The sequence below is a fragment of the Scophthalmus maximus genome, chromosome 20 (genome assembly GCF_022379125.1).
Source record: "Scophthalmus maximus strain ysfricsl-2021 chromosome 20, ASM2237912v1, whole genome shotgun sequence".
Classification (NCBI taxonomy): domain Eukaryota; kingdom Metazoa; phylum Chordata; class Actinopteri; order Pleuronectiformes; family Scophthalmidae; genus Scophthalmus; species Scophthalmus maximus.
The window spans coordinates 9,185,355-9,202,461 of NC_061534.1; the positions used below are offsets into that span (position 1 = coordinate 9,185,355).

Below are 17,107 nucleotides of genomic sequence, written 5' to 3' on the forward strand. Positions count from 1 at the left end.
GCCTAAAGCTGGGTCACATGGCAGAAGGGTCAGACTCATTTAGTTCATTCATACTGTGTATGCATATGCAACATGTTGAATATATATGTTGTGGACATTTGTTGTTTGATACCAAAAACGCTTTCACCTTGCAGTACAGAGTTCCCTGAAGTCATAAGAATATGATTTATGTATGTTGTTTTTTTTAACTTCCGCAGAATTGTACTTTTAAATAAAAAGGGTGTTAAAAATGACATAAATGTTTGGTTTCGATATGTAAGTTAACTACTGATAAAAAATAAAATATCAATATGCAGATCTATCAATATGCAACTAAAAATGTTTTAATTATTTACTGCTAAGGTTCAATTCACTTTGAAAGTCCACAATGAGCAGTGTCAAGGGCGAAAGGGCGATCGAGGGAAAGAAAAGAAGAAAAAAAAAGAAAGAAAAAAGTTCCTGGTAACAGAGTGGTGAGTGAGAGGGACGTGAGAGATTCCTCTGAGGCTTGACTTCTCCGCTCAGGGAACACCCATCACAAACTCTGAGACGAACACGACAGCTGATCCCCCCGGTGTTACCCGGATCACATTCACAGCTCGGCGGACTGGAGCAGCCACTTTCATCCTGACGTGCCACTTTGGGAGAAGTGTTTGCGACAACAGCAACAACAGGTAAGTGAACGCATCGCAGAAGTGAAATGAAAAACTTGACTGCCAAGGTCAGATCTACTTTATACTTACTGTTTGACAGTCGGCTTCTCTTGTGGAAACCTTTTTCTTCTTCTTCTAACTAAACCCAAAACATAAGCTTGAGTCATTCTTGTATAGGCAAATAGTTGCAATTCATATTTTATAGCCAAAAGTTAAGATTTAGGTAGAGTTTTTAAAAAAGTTGCCTAAATTACAGAACATGTGTACCTCTGTCATCCTAATAATATTTGAATGAAATATATTTTCTTATAATAGTTGTATTTATTTATAAATGCTTAAACCTGAAAGAGTCCTGAAAAGTATGCACATAAGTTGTCGAGTGGTACTCTACAAGTTTGAGGTATGAAGACTGTGTATTGTTGGATTAATATTTCATAACTCCATATTTTAATTCAGTGTATATATTTTTTCTGATTTCTGGTAGTGCTGCAACTAGCGATTATTTTCATAGTCAGCTTTTTTCCTCGATGAATCGATTAGTTGTTTGGTTCATAAAATGTTATAAAACAATGAAAAATAGCGATCGAGGTTTCCCAAAGCCAAACAAGAAACCATTCACATTTAAGAAGCTGAAATCAGAGAATTTTGACCTTTTTTCCATAAAAACTACTTGAACCGATTAATCGATTATCAAAATAGTTGGCGATTAATTTATTAATTGATTAATTATCGATAATAATCAATTAACTGTTGCGGCTCTAATTTCTTGTGTTTGAATCATCTAGGTATGAGCTGCGTACTACCAGTTCCAGTCTAATGAGAATTTCATGATTTGCTAACTATCGACTTTCATCGTGAGCAAGGGACTTCCGTGGAATACGTTTCAGCCATGAGCGGGAAAGGTTGTCAGCTCCTGGTGTCCCCCTGCAATGCATCCCCATCCCTGAGCATGATCAGAGGACACCAGTCGCAGTCCATCAGGATTCCCGTGTCCCCCGCGCCGCGGGCCAATCTCAGTCCCTCCTCGGGAGTGGAGAAAGGCAAAAAAGGAGCCATTCAGTGCAGAGGCCAGGTTGTGCTGCCAACCCTGAGCCTCCGCAGGCGGGTGCTGATTAATGGGAAACCTCTAAACCTGCCGACTGCATCCCCACAACAGCAAGTAGCCGCTCATCATCCTCCGACCACAACGGTGACTAACATCCTTCAGACAGACCTCTGCTCCTCAAACAACAGCTTCAAAGGTAAAAAAAACAAAAGTCATCAACAGTTAAAAAGAAAAATCTAATCAACCCAGGGTGTGTGTAACTTTACCCTCCAGTAGAGTATTTTAATATTAATGCAGTATTCTCAGGATGTACTGTAACTCACAGCTCAACAGACACATTGCCTATGTTTTTATGAAAGAAATCAGAACCGACATCCAAAAAAAGGAACAGCCTGCCAAGAGTGATGTTGTGGGCAGACGTTACCACCATCGCAAGTAATTTGCTGTGCACATCTTCATGCTTCCCTCAATCCCAATGTGCTCTTCACAACCTCGCTACAGACTTCTTGGTCTCGTATTTATTGATAATTAACCAAGCATAAACCTGTCCTTAAATGTCTACTGACGAAAACTGGAAGGAGGTGAAAAGCTCATTAGTGATTAACAGAGCAGAAACTGTCTCTGGCCTGCTCCGGCTGGTGAGGAGAAATTCCACTGAAATTCTACTGTACAAACCCTTATTAAAGCAGACTAAATGTGATTTAGTATAAGTTTGAGTTTTAATGTCCTTTTCCAGACACTTGTTTGATATCATGTTAACACTGAGCTGATCTGTGGAGATTTGTTGAATGTGGAGAAAAGTTGTTGCTCTGTTGTAAACCTACATATTCTATTAAGGTATTTCTCACATGGATATTCTGTTTACTGAATTTTGGGCTCATATCCAGCAGGTTGCCCCGTGTCTCGGCCCACCATGGAAGTATTTGGTCAACCAGCTGCTGCTTACCTGACAGTGACCAGTAGTCCAATGACTGTTGTCACAGGCCAAACATACACTGCAGGTCTTGCAGTGCCTCCTCCTCCTCCATCTCATTTACATGGTGTAAATATTCCCCACACTGATGCCAGGTGGGCAATATCAGCAGTATATGATGATGAGTTCCCTTAACCTTAAGAGTGTTTCTAAAGTGGATAACCACAATGTGTTTCAGATCCTTACTGTCCAGAGAATCCCTGGCATCCACCACCCTCAGTCTGTTTGAAACACAGTCAGTGTTTAGTGGAAAACATGACTGGCCATATGGCTACCGTGTGCTTCCTCCACTGGGACCACCTCAGTGCTCCACCCAGGCCAGCGAAGGAGGTGAGCAGCTGAGCGCTTCACCAGGCACAGCCATGTCCGGCACAACCATGTCAGGTGGCACGAGCCACTCTGCCTCCCTGCCTTCTTACCTGTTTGCAGGTGAGGCAGGAAGCCCCAGGGCGTCTCGTGCTAAGAAAAGAGCCCTCTCCATGTCGCCTTTGTCAGATGTCATGGGCACGGATTTCAACTCGATCATACGCACCTCGCCTACCTCACTTGTGGCTTATATCAATGGGTCCCGCAGCTCTCCAGCCTCCCGTTCCACACTCTCACCTGTCCAGTCGGAGGGTTATGGTCACTTCCTGGGTGTGAGAGGGCGCTGTATCCCCCATGTCCACCCTTACAGCATGCCAGGCTCATCGAGGGCTTTGGTCCCACAGACAGATTGCGGCCTCATGCAGGTGCTTGAAGAGGGCGGGGTCCTGGAGAGCCAGATGGCGAATATGGTGGTGGAGCAGCAGTGCCTCCCAGAGGAAGGAGGGGCGCTGGAGAAGACTTCAGAGACCCGCAGCCAAACCGCCAACAACCTGCCAACACCTTTACAGTTACAGCCAGCTCTGTTGACTACAGTCCACGAGGCTGCTACTCCACAGGGGCCTCCACCACCCTACCACTCCCACCAACACATTCACCTCTCCAGGCGTCACTGCAAGATGAAGTCTTTATCTCAGGACCCTCTCACACAGGCTTCCATGCTTCCCCCAAGACATGGGGTGAGCTTTTTACCCCAGATACCAATGCTGGAAGAAGAAGAAGGAGAGCTGGAGGACTATGGGGCCCACTGCTGCAAGTGGTCGGACTGCAGCGCAGTCTATGACCAAAAGGAGGAGTTGGTAAGGCACATAGAAAAGCTACATGTTGATCAGCGGAAGGCCGAGGACTTCACATGCTACTGGGCGGACTGCCCACGCAACTACAAGCCCTTCAATGCCCGATACAAGCTTCTTATCCACATGAGGGTCCACTCAGGGGAGAAACCCAACAAGTGCACGGTACACCATGCAAAGCACTTCTGTGTCTCTTTTCATGCAACTGAATATCAATTTTGTTGTCTTCGTTTGATACCCGATTTCTCTCAAATTAGAAAAAGATATCTCGCCTCCTATACACAGATACACACAGCTCCCTCCCAATGAGATGAATATTAGTTTTGCCCATTTGTCAGAGTGTATGCTGTCAAAGCAGGGACATGGAGAATGTCAGGCGCTCACTGAGTTCAATTGTAAGTGTTCATAACAACAATATCCAAAGCTGGGGTTAAACTTTTTTAAGGATAAATGCCTTCATGTGCTCTCTGTTTATGACTAGAGCTACAAAAGTTAATCGCTAACACTTAGTAATTGACTACTACATGAATCGCCAACTTTTTTCATAATTGATTAATTGGTTCAAGTAGTTTTATGAGGAAAAAAAGATTCTACGATTTCAGCTTCTTACGTGTGAATGTTTTCTGGTTTCTTTGCATGCTGATGCAAGGCAAGTTCAATGTTTATCGTATTCCTAATCTGAATCTAGAGTGTTAGCCTGCTCACATTTGTTAATCAGCACCAAACGCAAATTACAATAATAGTTTTAACCTAATAGTGGATTCACTGTTGATAAGCTGTTGAGAAATTTCACTAAAATTCCAAAAATCTAACACGATACATCTGGGCCGTATGGCCAGATGATGTGCCAATACGTGCTGCTGATTTTGAGATATTTCAAGAACAGGACAAGTGAAAACATTTTACCTTCTGGTATTTGTTATAGGAAAAGTCAGGGTATCACCAACGTCTGTAGGATTCATTGTCTGGCCAACATGAGATTTCATGGCAATCCATCTCATTAAATCTGATTGCACAGTGTAATGTAGTTAGCCAGATAACGAAGTAGGAGCTTCAGTGTACATATATCTTTCTTATCCTTCTTTACTTACAACATTGTGTTGATACCTTCCTCAGTATCCGGCTCTGAGGAAAACTACCTGTGTCTTACTACTGCAGCATCTTTACGACAGTACCACATAATAATACCCGCTAGGTGCACGTAAGTTGTCTGTTGCCTCTTTAAATTACTGTCAGTCAAAAATATCGACCTCGTGCCAGTGCTGAAGGAAAGTAATTAGGATACATTGTCTGGAAACAAGAATACCTGGAGTACATTTCATGGAGATCCATTCAACAGTTGTTGATATCCCGAGATCCATGGCCCTAGCATGGCTAAAAATAATATGCATGAGGATTGTACACAAACATTTGCTCCAGTTTTTTTGTCTTTTTCTCACTCCCACTGGGAAAATACTGGAGGACTTAGACAAGTAATTGACAAACCACTTGCCAAACATGGTTCATGTCGCTGCTTTGAACAAGTCAATTATTAACGCCGCGCATACCTGCAGTCAACCTTTTGTACCAAAATACTCACTTATTAGTTGAAGCCCACTCTGTTGCCATGGGGCTACATTTTGTTGGCTGGGTCTGTGTCCCACGAATCATTCAATAATGAGGAAAGTATTCATGGTCACAACCCATTGCCAAAAATGGAATTGATACACAAGTGCCACCCGTGTAGAGTAACTTACTATACAGGCTGTTTCTAAGTAATTAGTAAAAGAGACATTTAGATTCTGCTTGGATTTTCTTCAGGTAAAGTCTGAGAACAATGTCATGTCTGTACATGACCATTTTCATAGACCTGAGCATGATTCTGTCCATGTGATTACTTCTATACTGAAAGTCTGAGAAGGTGAAGAATGACCTAAATTCTGGATAAAAAACTCTCAGATTCAGAGTTTACATACAGCCATTCAGATTATCCAACTATCCAAAGTGTCGAGCCCAGTTTTTTCCTGGGAAATGATTGGCAGGGGAGCAAACTGATGCATGACAAAAGAAGTGCAATCCAGCAACATAACAATGAGGCAGCTCTTGTTACACAGTGAACATATAGGGCAGGCCCAGACTTGTACTTGTCATTTCACAATCTGTTTAGTGATGATTGAACAGTTTGCTCACATACCCTTGACTCGCCAGTCTATTTGCATCTTGTCACTGTGATTTAAACATATGAGGGTTTTAAAAGCATCAGTTGAACTTAAACCCCAAACAAAGAGAGAATTCAAGAATCGTCATAAATCTGTCTGTTCTATGACCATTTTGGTAATTGCATGAGTCGCTCTCCTCAGGCGGTGGAAATATGGATGCCACCCTCAAAACTGAGAGTGCCCAAAAATTTCCTCTCATTCATTTAAGTTGTAATATTTGAGTGCATTGTGACTTATTGTTGGTAATTTTTACCGAATCCAAAATATATAAGTTAAAAAAAAAGATTACCACTAGTAGGCATCAGTTATTATCACCGTTGAAAATGACACCTCAGTTCCTTCCTAATCCATTCAAATTCCCTATATGAGCAGCCTGTAATTCAACCCTTGCTATGTCAAACCAGAGGAATAACAACAATGTTAACGTCATCCTCGCAATTGTTTGGAGGGAACTCGGTTTTCAAATATTCTATTGTTCCTATTATCTTCTTCTCTGGTAACACTTGTGTGTTTCATAACATATATTTTTTAGTAATTCTAGGATGTGACAAAAAACCTATGTCTCATTAAGAACAGGGAGAGAAGAGTTTTAAAAAGACACAGTATAAGGAAACAGGTGAAACACAAAGAGGGGAGAGGGTATAAATATCACAAGTGAAACAGAAAAGAGTGGAGTCCAGAGTGAACTGACCTCAGAGTACGACTGGGCACTGGAAAGACGCTGCTGGCACAGACTGCAGCTGTCACCGCACAGCCAGGGCAAGAGTACCTGCCAGGGCCTGTCAGACGCTGGCTGTAACACTGATCTACACTGAGGAGACACGCTGCTTTTGTTTCGGCCCAAACGTCCCCTTGCCACAAACTAAAAAAGCCCTCCGTGCTTTATGAGCGCTCCATGAGACAAAGAGTTACCTTCTCCTGGCGAGTCCTGGAGTCCAGGCAGTATTTTAAATTCTGCCTGGTTCTCGCATGTCTGCCCGCTGTGGTTCTGAGAGACTATTTATCTCGATGTGTTCTGTTTCTGTGTGTGTGCGTTGTTAATTCCTCTGTGTGTGTATATATCTAGGATTGGTAACAGAATTGGAAAAGAAGTGCTCGGGTCAAGATTTTACCCTTGTGTGTGGGGAAAGGCTCATGGGTTAAGAGAAGCGTTTCTCATTTTGTGCTACTCAATGGTTCAATTTCCAATTCAGTCAATTTCCTTTGACAAAATGTCAAGAATTCTTCATATTCACTGCTGAGCAACCAAGACCTTATGCAATTATAACATTTCCAGAATACAACCAACTTTCAACATTCAAAATGGGATTGCCTTAACAACGGCTTTTCTGCAACCAGGTTTTAGTTTAAGATTATGTTTTTTTAAGAATAGATGTTTACAGGAAAATGCTTTGTTGTGATGACAGAGAATGACAAGCATCTCTGTGTGGAATCCAGAGGAATGCTATTAGTGAATTATTAATGGGATTTTTTAATTTGGCTTTGGCCGTGATGACCTCGAGGTATCGGTCAGTATGTGAGGAATCCAGTCTTGGAGAAAAACATAACAAAATTGGACATGCTCTGTTTGTTTTCGCCATAAGGTTTAGTAAGAAAATTCCAAACCCCCTGTGAGCAGGAAGAGTAAAGTCCAGGCCTTACTGTACGAAAGCAAAGCTTTGATGACTCACATATTTCTGCAGTGAAGTCACTGTGGTCGCATCACACTGTCACTTTATATAAATATAAATGTATAAAAAATTGTCCACTAGTCCACGTAAAGTGACAATTTCTTTGCAATCGATAGCTACCAGCTGCAAGGTGATGCCAGATAAAATGTATTATTATTATTATTATTAAAACGGATTGAAAACACAAAATGACAATACATTGATGTGTGTATAAACACTGACCCCTGCTGGTGACACTAATGACCATAAGAGAGTTTTTACTGAAAATACTTTGAGATATTTATTATTAAAAAAAAGTGTTTACAACAGTTTATTTGACACAGGTTTATTTGTTGCCCTCTGGGGAGTCCTGTGGTTAATTCCTTTTCATATTCATCACTGTTTTAAAAGCACAAAGCCTCATGATTGTGCCTTTTGCAAACCAGTTTAATATCAACTTTGTTGATATTAAACTCCCAAGAGAGACCATGACTATTATCAAAAGGGATCAAGACTAATGTAAATTACAAGTACAAATTGTCAAGATGAATTCCTTTCCAAGTAGCTATTATCTGATGTTCTGTCTGCGGTGATTCAAAGTATAACTCTATAGCTCAGAGTCTGTGTGCCAACATCAGGTTAGAGATGATGGGGCTAGTGAATTTGACTGTTTTTATTTGTGGTTACAGTTTGATGGCTGCAAGAAGGCTTTCTCTCGGCTAGAAAACTTGAAGATCCACCTGCGCAGCCATACAGGCGAGAAGCCATATCTGTGTCAGCACCCAGGATGCCACAAGGCCTTCAGCAACTCAAGTGACAGAGCCAAACACCAGCGCACACACCTGGACACAGTGAGTGGCAGCCCAGCGGCCAGCGCAGACATGTGCAATAATGGATGGTGTTTCATATCTGTGTGTGTGTGCATGGATTCCTACCAAGCTTCCGTAATATCTGTGGTTGTACAGAAGCCGTATGCGTGCCAGGTGCCTGGCTGTGCAAAGCGTTACACTGATCCCAGCTCCTTGAGGAAACACGTGAAATCCCACTCTACTAGAGAGCGACAGTTACGGAAGAAGGTAGACACGACACAAATTCACAATCTCTGACACAAATTCACAATTTTTACTCTTGTTTTTACTTAGCAAACCTTTTATTCCTTGAACGTTTATTTTAACTACTTAAAAAACAAACTGAGTGAATATGTAAACTGAGATTTTATTTTTCTGACTAAATTGTAAAAAGATATGTAATCTATGCATCCTATTTTAACCGTGCAAAGACAAGAGCAAAGGGCGCGTGATCTGTGAGGCCTTCTTCACTCACTTTTTTGGTTTGATTTGTACACACACACACACACACAAACAGGATTGATGTGCCGCTGTAATCGAACATCTTAAATAACGAAACTCCAGATCATCAGTGGCAGACTGTGTGTGTGTAGCTTTCAATGAGCTTACTGTACTTTGTGGCAGCCTGATGTCATTTGCACATGATTTGATAAACAAAGGGTGCAGATTTATCTGCCAGCATTGGGCTCTTTGTTATCGATCGAAGAAGCACATGGTTTAAAGCAGATTTCAAGGTCAGCAAATTAGCAGACTATCAAGAGAGCTGCTTGGACCAGTCACAGTCTCGCCATGAAGACAGGGCCCATTAGGTTCATTAGGTATTTGCAATCATAAATAACCGTCAACCTTGACCAAATCTCAGTAGTGACGATTTCGAGTACACTTCAACATTACAATTATGAACAAAGCCGAAGCTACATTTACACATTTTCACGCTTCATTTCATTGTGCTTTCATTTGTCCCAATCAGCTGATGGCACGGAGTATATTCTGTGGTGTGCTCCTCATTCCACTCTACTAAGCTCTGCATCTTAATTGCATAGAGAAAAATGTAATTAACTTTCATTAACTAATATCTCGGTGTATATGCATTCAGATGAAATTACCCACCAAGCTGTCTTGTCAGTTTGTACTGTGTATCAAACTTACAGTATGCTAACACACACACACACACACACACAGAGGTAGGTTGCAACGATGCACAGTTTTGATTATAAGTATCTTTGTCCTGTTTTCCCTCGCTTTATTTGCCACGTAAGGATACAGATTTTCACATTATTGCAATTCCGCGTTGCAGTTAACATTTTTGCAACGTGCGTGAGATTCATGCTCTTTAGCTCTTACCGAGGGTTATGTCACCATAGATACAGAAAAAGGTGGGAGTTGCCAAAAAAAAGTGACATTTTACAAAGTCTCCCACACACACAGCTTCTTTCATCAAAAACTCAAATAACAAATGTTTATTATAAATGTGATTTCAACCGTGCTTCTCAAGGTGGAGTGCATGCTATATTTGTATGGTGCCAAGACAATGGGATATCCTACCTTACAGTTTATACTTCACATATCTGTTTCTTGTCACTTCATTGTCTTTATTTGATCGAAGGTAGAGTAAAAGGAAATGTGGAGAGAAAGAGCGACAAAAGCAGTATGGCATGGAAAAAGATTTTCCTGCAAAATTTCCATTTAAGACGCCTTATGTTGGTTTCCTAGATTCTTTTAGATTTGATTTTATCATGATTTTCTTATTGTTAAAGAATGAATCCCTTGCCCATGGACTTTTATGTCCATGCTCAGATCTAAAAATGAAGCTTTATCAACATCTAGCGACAAGAAGTGCTCAAAGTGACCTGCCAGAGGAAGAATAATAACAGAGGTGTTGAAATATCTGACGATATTGATCTACATAATTACACAGTTTGCTTATGAGCATTATAATTTACAGAGGGACACCACACTGTTACTAAAGTTAGCATTATATATTATATTATATTATATTATGCTGACTAACAGGAAAATATGCCAGAATCATTCATGCTGTCCACCACTGTTTATGTTTATGTACCATTTTTTCTAGATGAAATCTATAGGTGAAGTGACCCAGGACACACTAACAGACTGTTTAACCATCCACACTCTGCAACCAAGCCTCTCTCCTCTGGCAAGGATAGACAAAAACTTGAACCAATCCCCTGGTGCATCCTATGACTCATACTCTGGTATGTTTATTAATTAATGTGTTTAATATAAAAACTAGATGAATAAATACACAGCATCCTCCTGCAACCATGTGCACATAATAGTGTTCGTCATCTATGTTCCCCAGCTGCTCCACAGGGACACGACTCATCCAGCAATCCTCACCTGGAGCTGTTGTGCTCCTTACAAGATATTTACAGGTACTGATGATTTTTTGTGTTTTGTTATTGTGTTAAATCTGAAGGGTTCATATTCTTAAGCATTTAATCTATCTATAAACTACAATGGCATTCAATAGGAGCGCATACACCTCCTCCAAGGCCAAACAATGCTACACATGATTGTATAGTTCTTATAGTAGAAATACAAAAGAAAAAATGTCATGAAACATAGCCCTAAACAAAGGAGAAATCTGTGCATTATTCCCCAAAAATGTTGAAAAATGCCCTGTGTTGCAGTGTTAAAGAAAGTGAAAAAAAATAATATCTGTATCTACCTGAAAATCAAATCCGCACCCAAATGGCTTCTTCCCAGGCCCCGTAAATTTAGTAGTTTTTGTGAAATCCTGCTAACAAATAGAACAACAAATAAATAAAACAACAAACAGACGCAGGGGAAAAAAACCTTCTTGGCAGAGGTAATCATATAATCAAAAATAAATAATTCAAACAATGTTATTATTCTTCAAATTATGTATACAGTACATTATGTGATGGAATATTGAGTATTTATAAAGGCATTTAAAATCCAGCCAGTAGTAAAGGTATACGGAATATATAGTATATGGAATTGCAGCATGGTAAGAGTCAACAGTTGGAGCAGTTAGCTCTACTCAGCAAGCCAACTAGCATTTTCTTTTCATTTTGTATTCCCTGTTGGCACAGTCAGAGCTTCAACCATGACTGTTTTAAATGCTTCACAAATCTCTTTTTCCTCTCTTCGGTGAACTGAAACAATCAACTTTAACTTTGGTTGTCATGGTTTCAAGGCTATAAGCTCATTATTAGAATCATCAGTTTAAAAGAAACCTCTATTTGTACCCTGATTTAAAAAAAAAGAAAGTCTAAAGGGTTGGATTTTTGTTGTTTTTGTTGTGTGTGGGTGGGTGCTACGGCTGTGAAGAAGAGAGATTGGTGATGGCCAGACACATTTCCCTGGTCAACCCATAGGAAAACATCCCTTCATCTATACACTTCAAAGCGTGTGATAAAGGATTTCTGCCACTCTAAGCAGCCAGATGCTCATGGTTCCCTCACTGGCAGTGATTGTTCTCATATCAGCAGTAGGCCAAAGCATTCACTGCAGGATTCTGGGTAGACAATTGGGCTGTGAAAGCAGACCTTGCTATGCCTCATTGGTCTCGACCGCTGGTATAAATGGATGCTATAGCCACCGACAAGAGTGGCTAAGGAATTCAATAAGTGAATCATAAAGTACAAAAAAATACCATTTAAGGACCAGTGGGAGAAGAAAGACAGTGTAATTACTTATTTAGATGTTAAATCGATTGTAAAATCTTTGTTGCCATTTTTGTTTTTTGGGATTTCCTCTGGGTTCCGATTCAGTCCTTCTGTATTTTGACAGCAAACTTTGGCTCCTTTAATATTCTTGTTATTGGCAAGTAGACATTCATATTTGCTACTTGGCCAAACCTAACAGCAGGGGTGTCAGCTGCCATGGCCACTGAACAATATTTAATTTGACTTGTTAAATCCTCTGTCTGACAATGAGTTACACGAAAAAGTGTCCTTGTTTTTTTTCTCTTCTCAATGAGTGGCAATGGTGTGTTTCAGTGGTTTAAAACAATATAAAACAACTAATAGAATAATATATTCAATGAAAATAATCTGTTCTGAGTGATTTGCTTAGCTGATTACACTAAAGACAGTAGGAGCAGCCGTGATCCATTATTTATATGAAAGAGTGATGAAAGAACAAATTGCAAGCATTCACTTTAATTAATGTGTTATAAAATACAATGAATAAGCTTTTGTTTAATATATAGACTACAGACTGTAATATCATGGTGCCATAAAGAGTGCCCCTCTTGCATCTTCAAGCACAGAGAATCAATTGTGTGGTCGTGATTGATGATTTTTATTTGCAGTCTAACTGTTCATTTGGGCCTTTGTGTATAACTGTGGCAAATATGGAACAACTTTTTTGATTGTTTTTTATTGCAAAAGTTTAAGACAAATTTATTCAAATTGTGACGTTGGATGTTTGTGATGTGGTGTAACATGTGTGATTGCTTTAATGGCTATGTTTTCATATTGTGTCATAGGAAAATCAATCAACAATATTCAGAGCAGATTGATGCAGTAAATGCAACACCTACATAATGTATTACATTTCAGTAAGGTAGCCCTGGTACAAGTCCTTATTGATTCAATACACAGAGTCATCATTTTTAATAATGGAGAAAAAAAATGTATAAGTAATGTTTAAGTAATAAAAAACACATATTGTTCTTTTTTTTTATTCCATGAGCGGAGTATTTAATTCAGTCTGAAATATTTCAGGTTTGTTGATCCTTCCCCTCACCAGCTCTTCCCTGGGGACCAGTGTGGCCCTTGCTCTTCCACCTGCCTCCCGTACTCTCCCAATGGGACAACCCTGCAGAACGACCAACATCTGAAGCGGCCGAGCCAGCCTCCTGATTTGGCAGATCACAATCCGGGTACTCTCCTTTTTATTGTCTGTGAATTTTCCTGGTTTGTCAAAGAATTCTCCCTCCGCACATGTAAATACAGTTGTGCTGAAGGGGAGGTTGGTCTGAAATTGGTTTATGGTGCAAGTTTCTCATCTGAGCCTATTAGCGAACGTGTGGGCGGTTTGACAATCTGTTTGAACAGATTTTCTCACATGCACATTAATTGTGCAGTATATCTTTACGATGTGAAGCAGGTGGCTGGTGGTTTTTCTAGTTAGACGGAATCAGGCAGCTCCACTCAATGCACCTTTATATAGATATCACCTCCGCACCTCCCCCCAGACTTGACAGCAACAGTGGTGTTGACAAGGTGTTCAGAAACACACAGTTCAGTTTTAACTGCTGAGACAAAGGCAGTGTTTGAAATGACAGAAATGCGCAATTTGTATCTTTTATGAGGTCCGATGCCGCTTTTATTCCGGAATGTTAAATTTTGAGGGGAGAAGCAATATACTTTAATTGAGCTGCTCGTTACAATAAGAATAAAAGAGCGAAGATTTCTCTTTTACCACGTAGAGCTCTTGGGACAGATGAGGGTGCTATTTTCTCCTCCACAATATGGTGGGATCACTGCAGAGACCAGTTCGAGTCACCTGATGCAAGTTGATGCCTTTGGTGACAGCATCGCTCCAGCAGTCAATAATCCCAATAGGGTGGCAACCGCACAAACGACTCTTCCCTGCATTGCAGGTAATGAAAATACAATCTAAACAAAATAGCACCTTATTGCCATCAGATGTAACAGCATGCATGTGTGTGTGTGTGTGTGTGTGTGTGTGTGTGTGTGTGTGTGTATGTGTGTGCGCGTGTGTGCACGGACCGGCACAGGTGCATCTGCAGAGTTTAATATCCACAGGCAAGCGCCACACGATGTGGCTCCTAATCAACAATTACACGGAGGAGATTTCTTCACTGCGGCTGACCATTTCACAAGCCAGGGCTCCTGCATCTATACAGACGGATAATATTACTCAATTGTGGGTTTTGCTCCTTTGCACTATTTTGTGTCCTTGTTCCATTTAAGTCGGTCAATGGGAGGAACACTTTGGATAGCATTGCAACCTGGCGGCAGCTTCATTCAGCGAAATAAAAGAATACGGGATGATAAAAAAAACATAAAAAGACGCTGCTCCCTGGTTTATATTACACCGATGTTATTGACTCTTACATTCTAAATATGTCTTTCTCTCTCTCTGTCTTTGACTAAATCTCTGGAAATGCACTGGCCTACTAAACCATCTGGCGTCTTCCTCCATAATCAATGTATAGTAATGACTGAGCCTATCAGATTTTAATGTTTACTTTTTTGTTTACGTTTTTTTACACAGCCTGTGTGTAGCATGCAGCAAGAAACTTCTGGTGACATTTTGCTAAATATTCAATGCTGCAATCAAAGCAAAGTAAGCAAGGGATCATTTATCAAGTTTTTTCTTAGAACCGTGGCTTTGTAACTATAGTAACAAGACAGCCTTACCATTTCACTGTAATGCTCATAGATATAACTTGAATATACAGTAGTACTGTGTTATGATTGCTCTTGTGCCTACACCATGAGGCGCATTTCTGTAGGTGAGCAGGCCAGTGATTTTGTATGAGAGTAGTTTATTTATGGCAAAATACTTTCTTTTCACATTACAAATAACCCTATCTGAAAACAGCATACTGCAGCCAGTTATTTCTATATGGTGTGAAATTTTACTTAAGGAGACTGCACAGCTTGCTTGAGATAGGAAAACTGTCAGTGATAGCTTTTTTGTGATTTTTTTTTGCATTGCAATGCAGTGCAGACCTTTCCATCGAATGTATAGTTGCAGCTGCATTACCATGCAACCACAACACAAGTACAAGATCAACAATGGAGACTCGATGTTCACCGTGAACCAAACTCAAAGGACTTGAAATGATTGATAAATCTTTATACCGCTCAACATATGTTTTATGTTTTATAGTAAATTAGCTTAATTATGCTAAAATGCTGCTAAAATGCCTTAACTCGTGATCAGGGAAAAGTTCATTAATTCTAATTCCATTTAGGCAAATTAAATGTTTAGAGCTAACTACACAAATGACTGTCAAGGCCTATGTCAATCTGCAAAGCACTGTGCAGTAATACAGAAGACATGTACTTCCCCTTACATACTGAGAAAGCCATGCAATTATAGTTTCATAAATGCCACAACTTAGTAGAAATGGAAGGTATGAGACATTAAGTGGGCAGTGGAAATCATAAAGTGTTATAGTTGACACATATGCTAAAGTAGCTTTTTTCACATAATAAAAATATATAATTGTTCAAGTCACTGTCTCTCTGCAGAGTCAATATCTCTATCTCTATTTGCATCAAACAAAAGAAGACAAAGTTAAAGGTCACAGCAAAGTAACTTATTTGTGGTAGCAATACAAATAGCATAGCACGTAGAAATTCTGGAGGCAATAAGCTAATGTAAATCACAGAAACTATTAGCAACCACTGCTGCGTACGTGAACAGTATTGTTCAAGTCCAGCAGGCCCCAGTCTTCATAGCAGTGTTGTTTTTTTCCTTTTTTAATCGAAAGGACAAACTGTTTTACTTGAAAATAATTCCTTTAGCAAAAGAGTGTCATGCTTCAGATGGGGTTTCACTAGTTGCTTAGCAACAACAACAGCTTTTCCAAAAAGCATCTGTCTAATACAGCTAACCCAAAAAGTGCTGCGCAGTGGACACAGGTGGTTGGTTAATATTTGTATCCAGTAGGAAGCTTCTGAACAATGCTGGCTTTGTTTTATTCAATGTTCCCAATTTTAAATGTCCTGCATGTTTTAATCCCCACTCATGCTATGCATCATATTTAATATCTCGTAAATATTAATACGACCTGTGTCCTTCTATATAAACAAAACTTTTGCATATATACGAAAATGAGGCCTAATTGTTCAGGCAGAGAAGTGAAATCATTCAGAGAGTCGAATCCAAAACCAAGAACAACAGTGAGATTAATGGCGAGGCAAATTAAACATAATGGCCATTAAATACACAGCATCGAAGAAAACTAATAATGGCATTCACCCCTGGCCTCTCAAGCCATCTGCTATGGTTACAGATTTACAGAAACAGTGTGATCTGTATCAGGTTAAGGGGAGGCCATCGATCTGTCATTTTAAGTGGCACCTTATTTTTCTTGCAGAACTTGGCTTTACTCAAACAAAAGGTAGGAAAACAAAAATCTGGTTTTCATTTGGATAAAATGTAACGCAATCCACTCAGATTTCCAATCCAGGGAAACAAGAAATGACTGGAACATGTTTAAGTGATCTCTTTTTCAGGACTTTTCATTTTGTTTCATTCTTTTGGAGAGGAGCATGAATGTCTGAATTTATGCTAATTTGATTATGGCCCACTTCTGCAAATTCAAACTGTTTTAACTCTGGAGATCGGCACAAGGGGTTCTATGGTAAACCACTGGAAAGGTGACACCCAGATGTTACACCAGAATGGGTAAACACACAGTAGTCTTACGGACATATACTCTGCCATTCATTGCAGGACTTTGACAGGCCTGTGACCTGTAGAGTGCATGTCGCCCCAACACACATGTTAAACCATGACGAAACCTCCTCAGTCTCTTTGGCTAAAAATATAAAGTAACTTCAGAATCTTGCAAAAGGAAAATAACATTGCAGCAGAAAATGAATTCAGATTATTAAAAAAAAGG

General features: G+C 40.0%; 1 protein-coding gene across 5 annotated transcripts; it reads left to right on the plus strand.

Moving 5' to 3' along the window:
- Positions 1–374: 374 nt before the first annotated feature.
- Positions 375–15,714, plus strand: glis3 (GLIS family zinc finger 3). 5 transcript variants are annotated; one of them, XM_035607767.2, is made up of 11 exons: positions 380–653; positions 1,418–1,873; positions 2,568–2,745; positions 2,829–3,972; positions 8,344–8,505; positions 8,620–8,730; positions 10,580–10,721; positions 10,829–10,901; positions 13,224–13,381; positions 13,931–14,104; positions 14,243–15,714. In XM_035607767.2, exons 2-11 carry the CDS (start codon positions 1,522–1,524, stop codon positions 14,377–14,379), a joined length of 2,631 nt encoding a protein of 876 aa, XP_035463660.1. In that variant the 5' UTR covers positions 380–653; positions 1,418–1,521; the 3' UTR covers positions 14,380–15,714. The 5 variants fall into 5 exon arrangements, with proteins under 5 accessions (XP_047185333.1, XP_047185332.1, XP_035463660.1 ...); XM_047329375.1 differs by having other exon boundaries at positions 381–653; positions 1,496–1,873; positions 2,565–2,745; XM_047329374.1 differs by having other exon boundaries at positions 382–653; positions 2,565–2,745.
- The last annotated feature ends 1,393 nt before the right edge of the window (positions 15,715–17,107 follow it).

Excerpts from the sequence above, each read along its gene's own strand:
- glis3 (XM_047329375.1), top strand. The coding sequence starts at position 1,522 with ATGAGCGGGAAAGGTTGTCAGCTCCTGGTGTCCCCCTGCAATGCATCC. Across the intron at positions 1,874-2,564 it reads CTCAAACAACAGCTTCAAAG|CAGGTTGCCCCGTGTCTCGG; the intron begins GTAAAAAAAACA and ends GCTCATATCCAG. Across the intron at positions 13,382-13,930 it reads TTTGGCAGATCACAATCCGG|AGCTCTTGGGACAGATGAGG; the intron begins GTACTCTCCTTT and ends TTTACCACGTAG.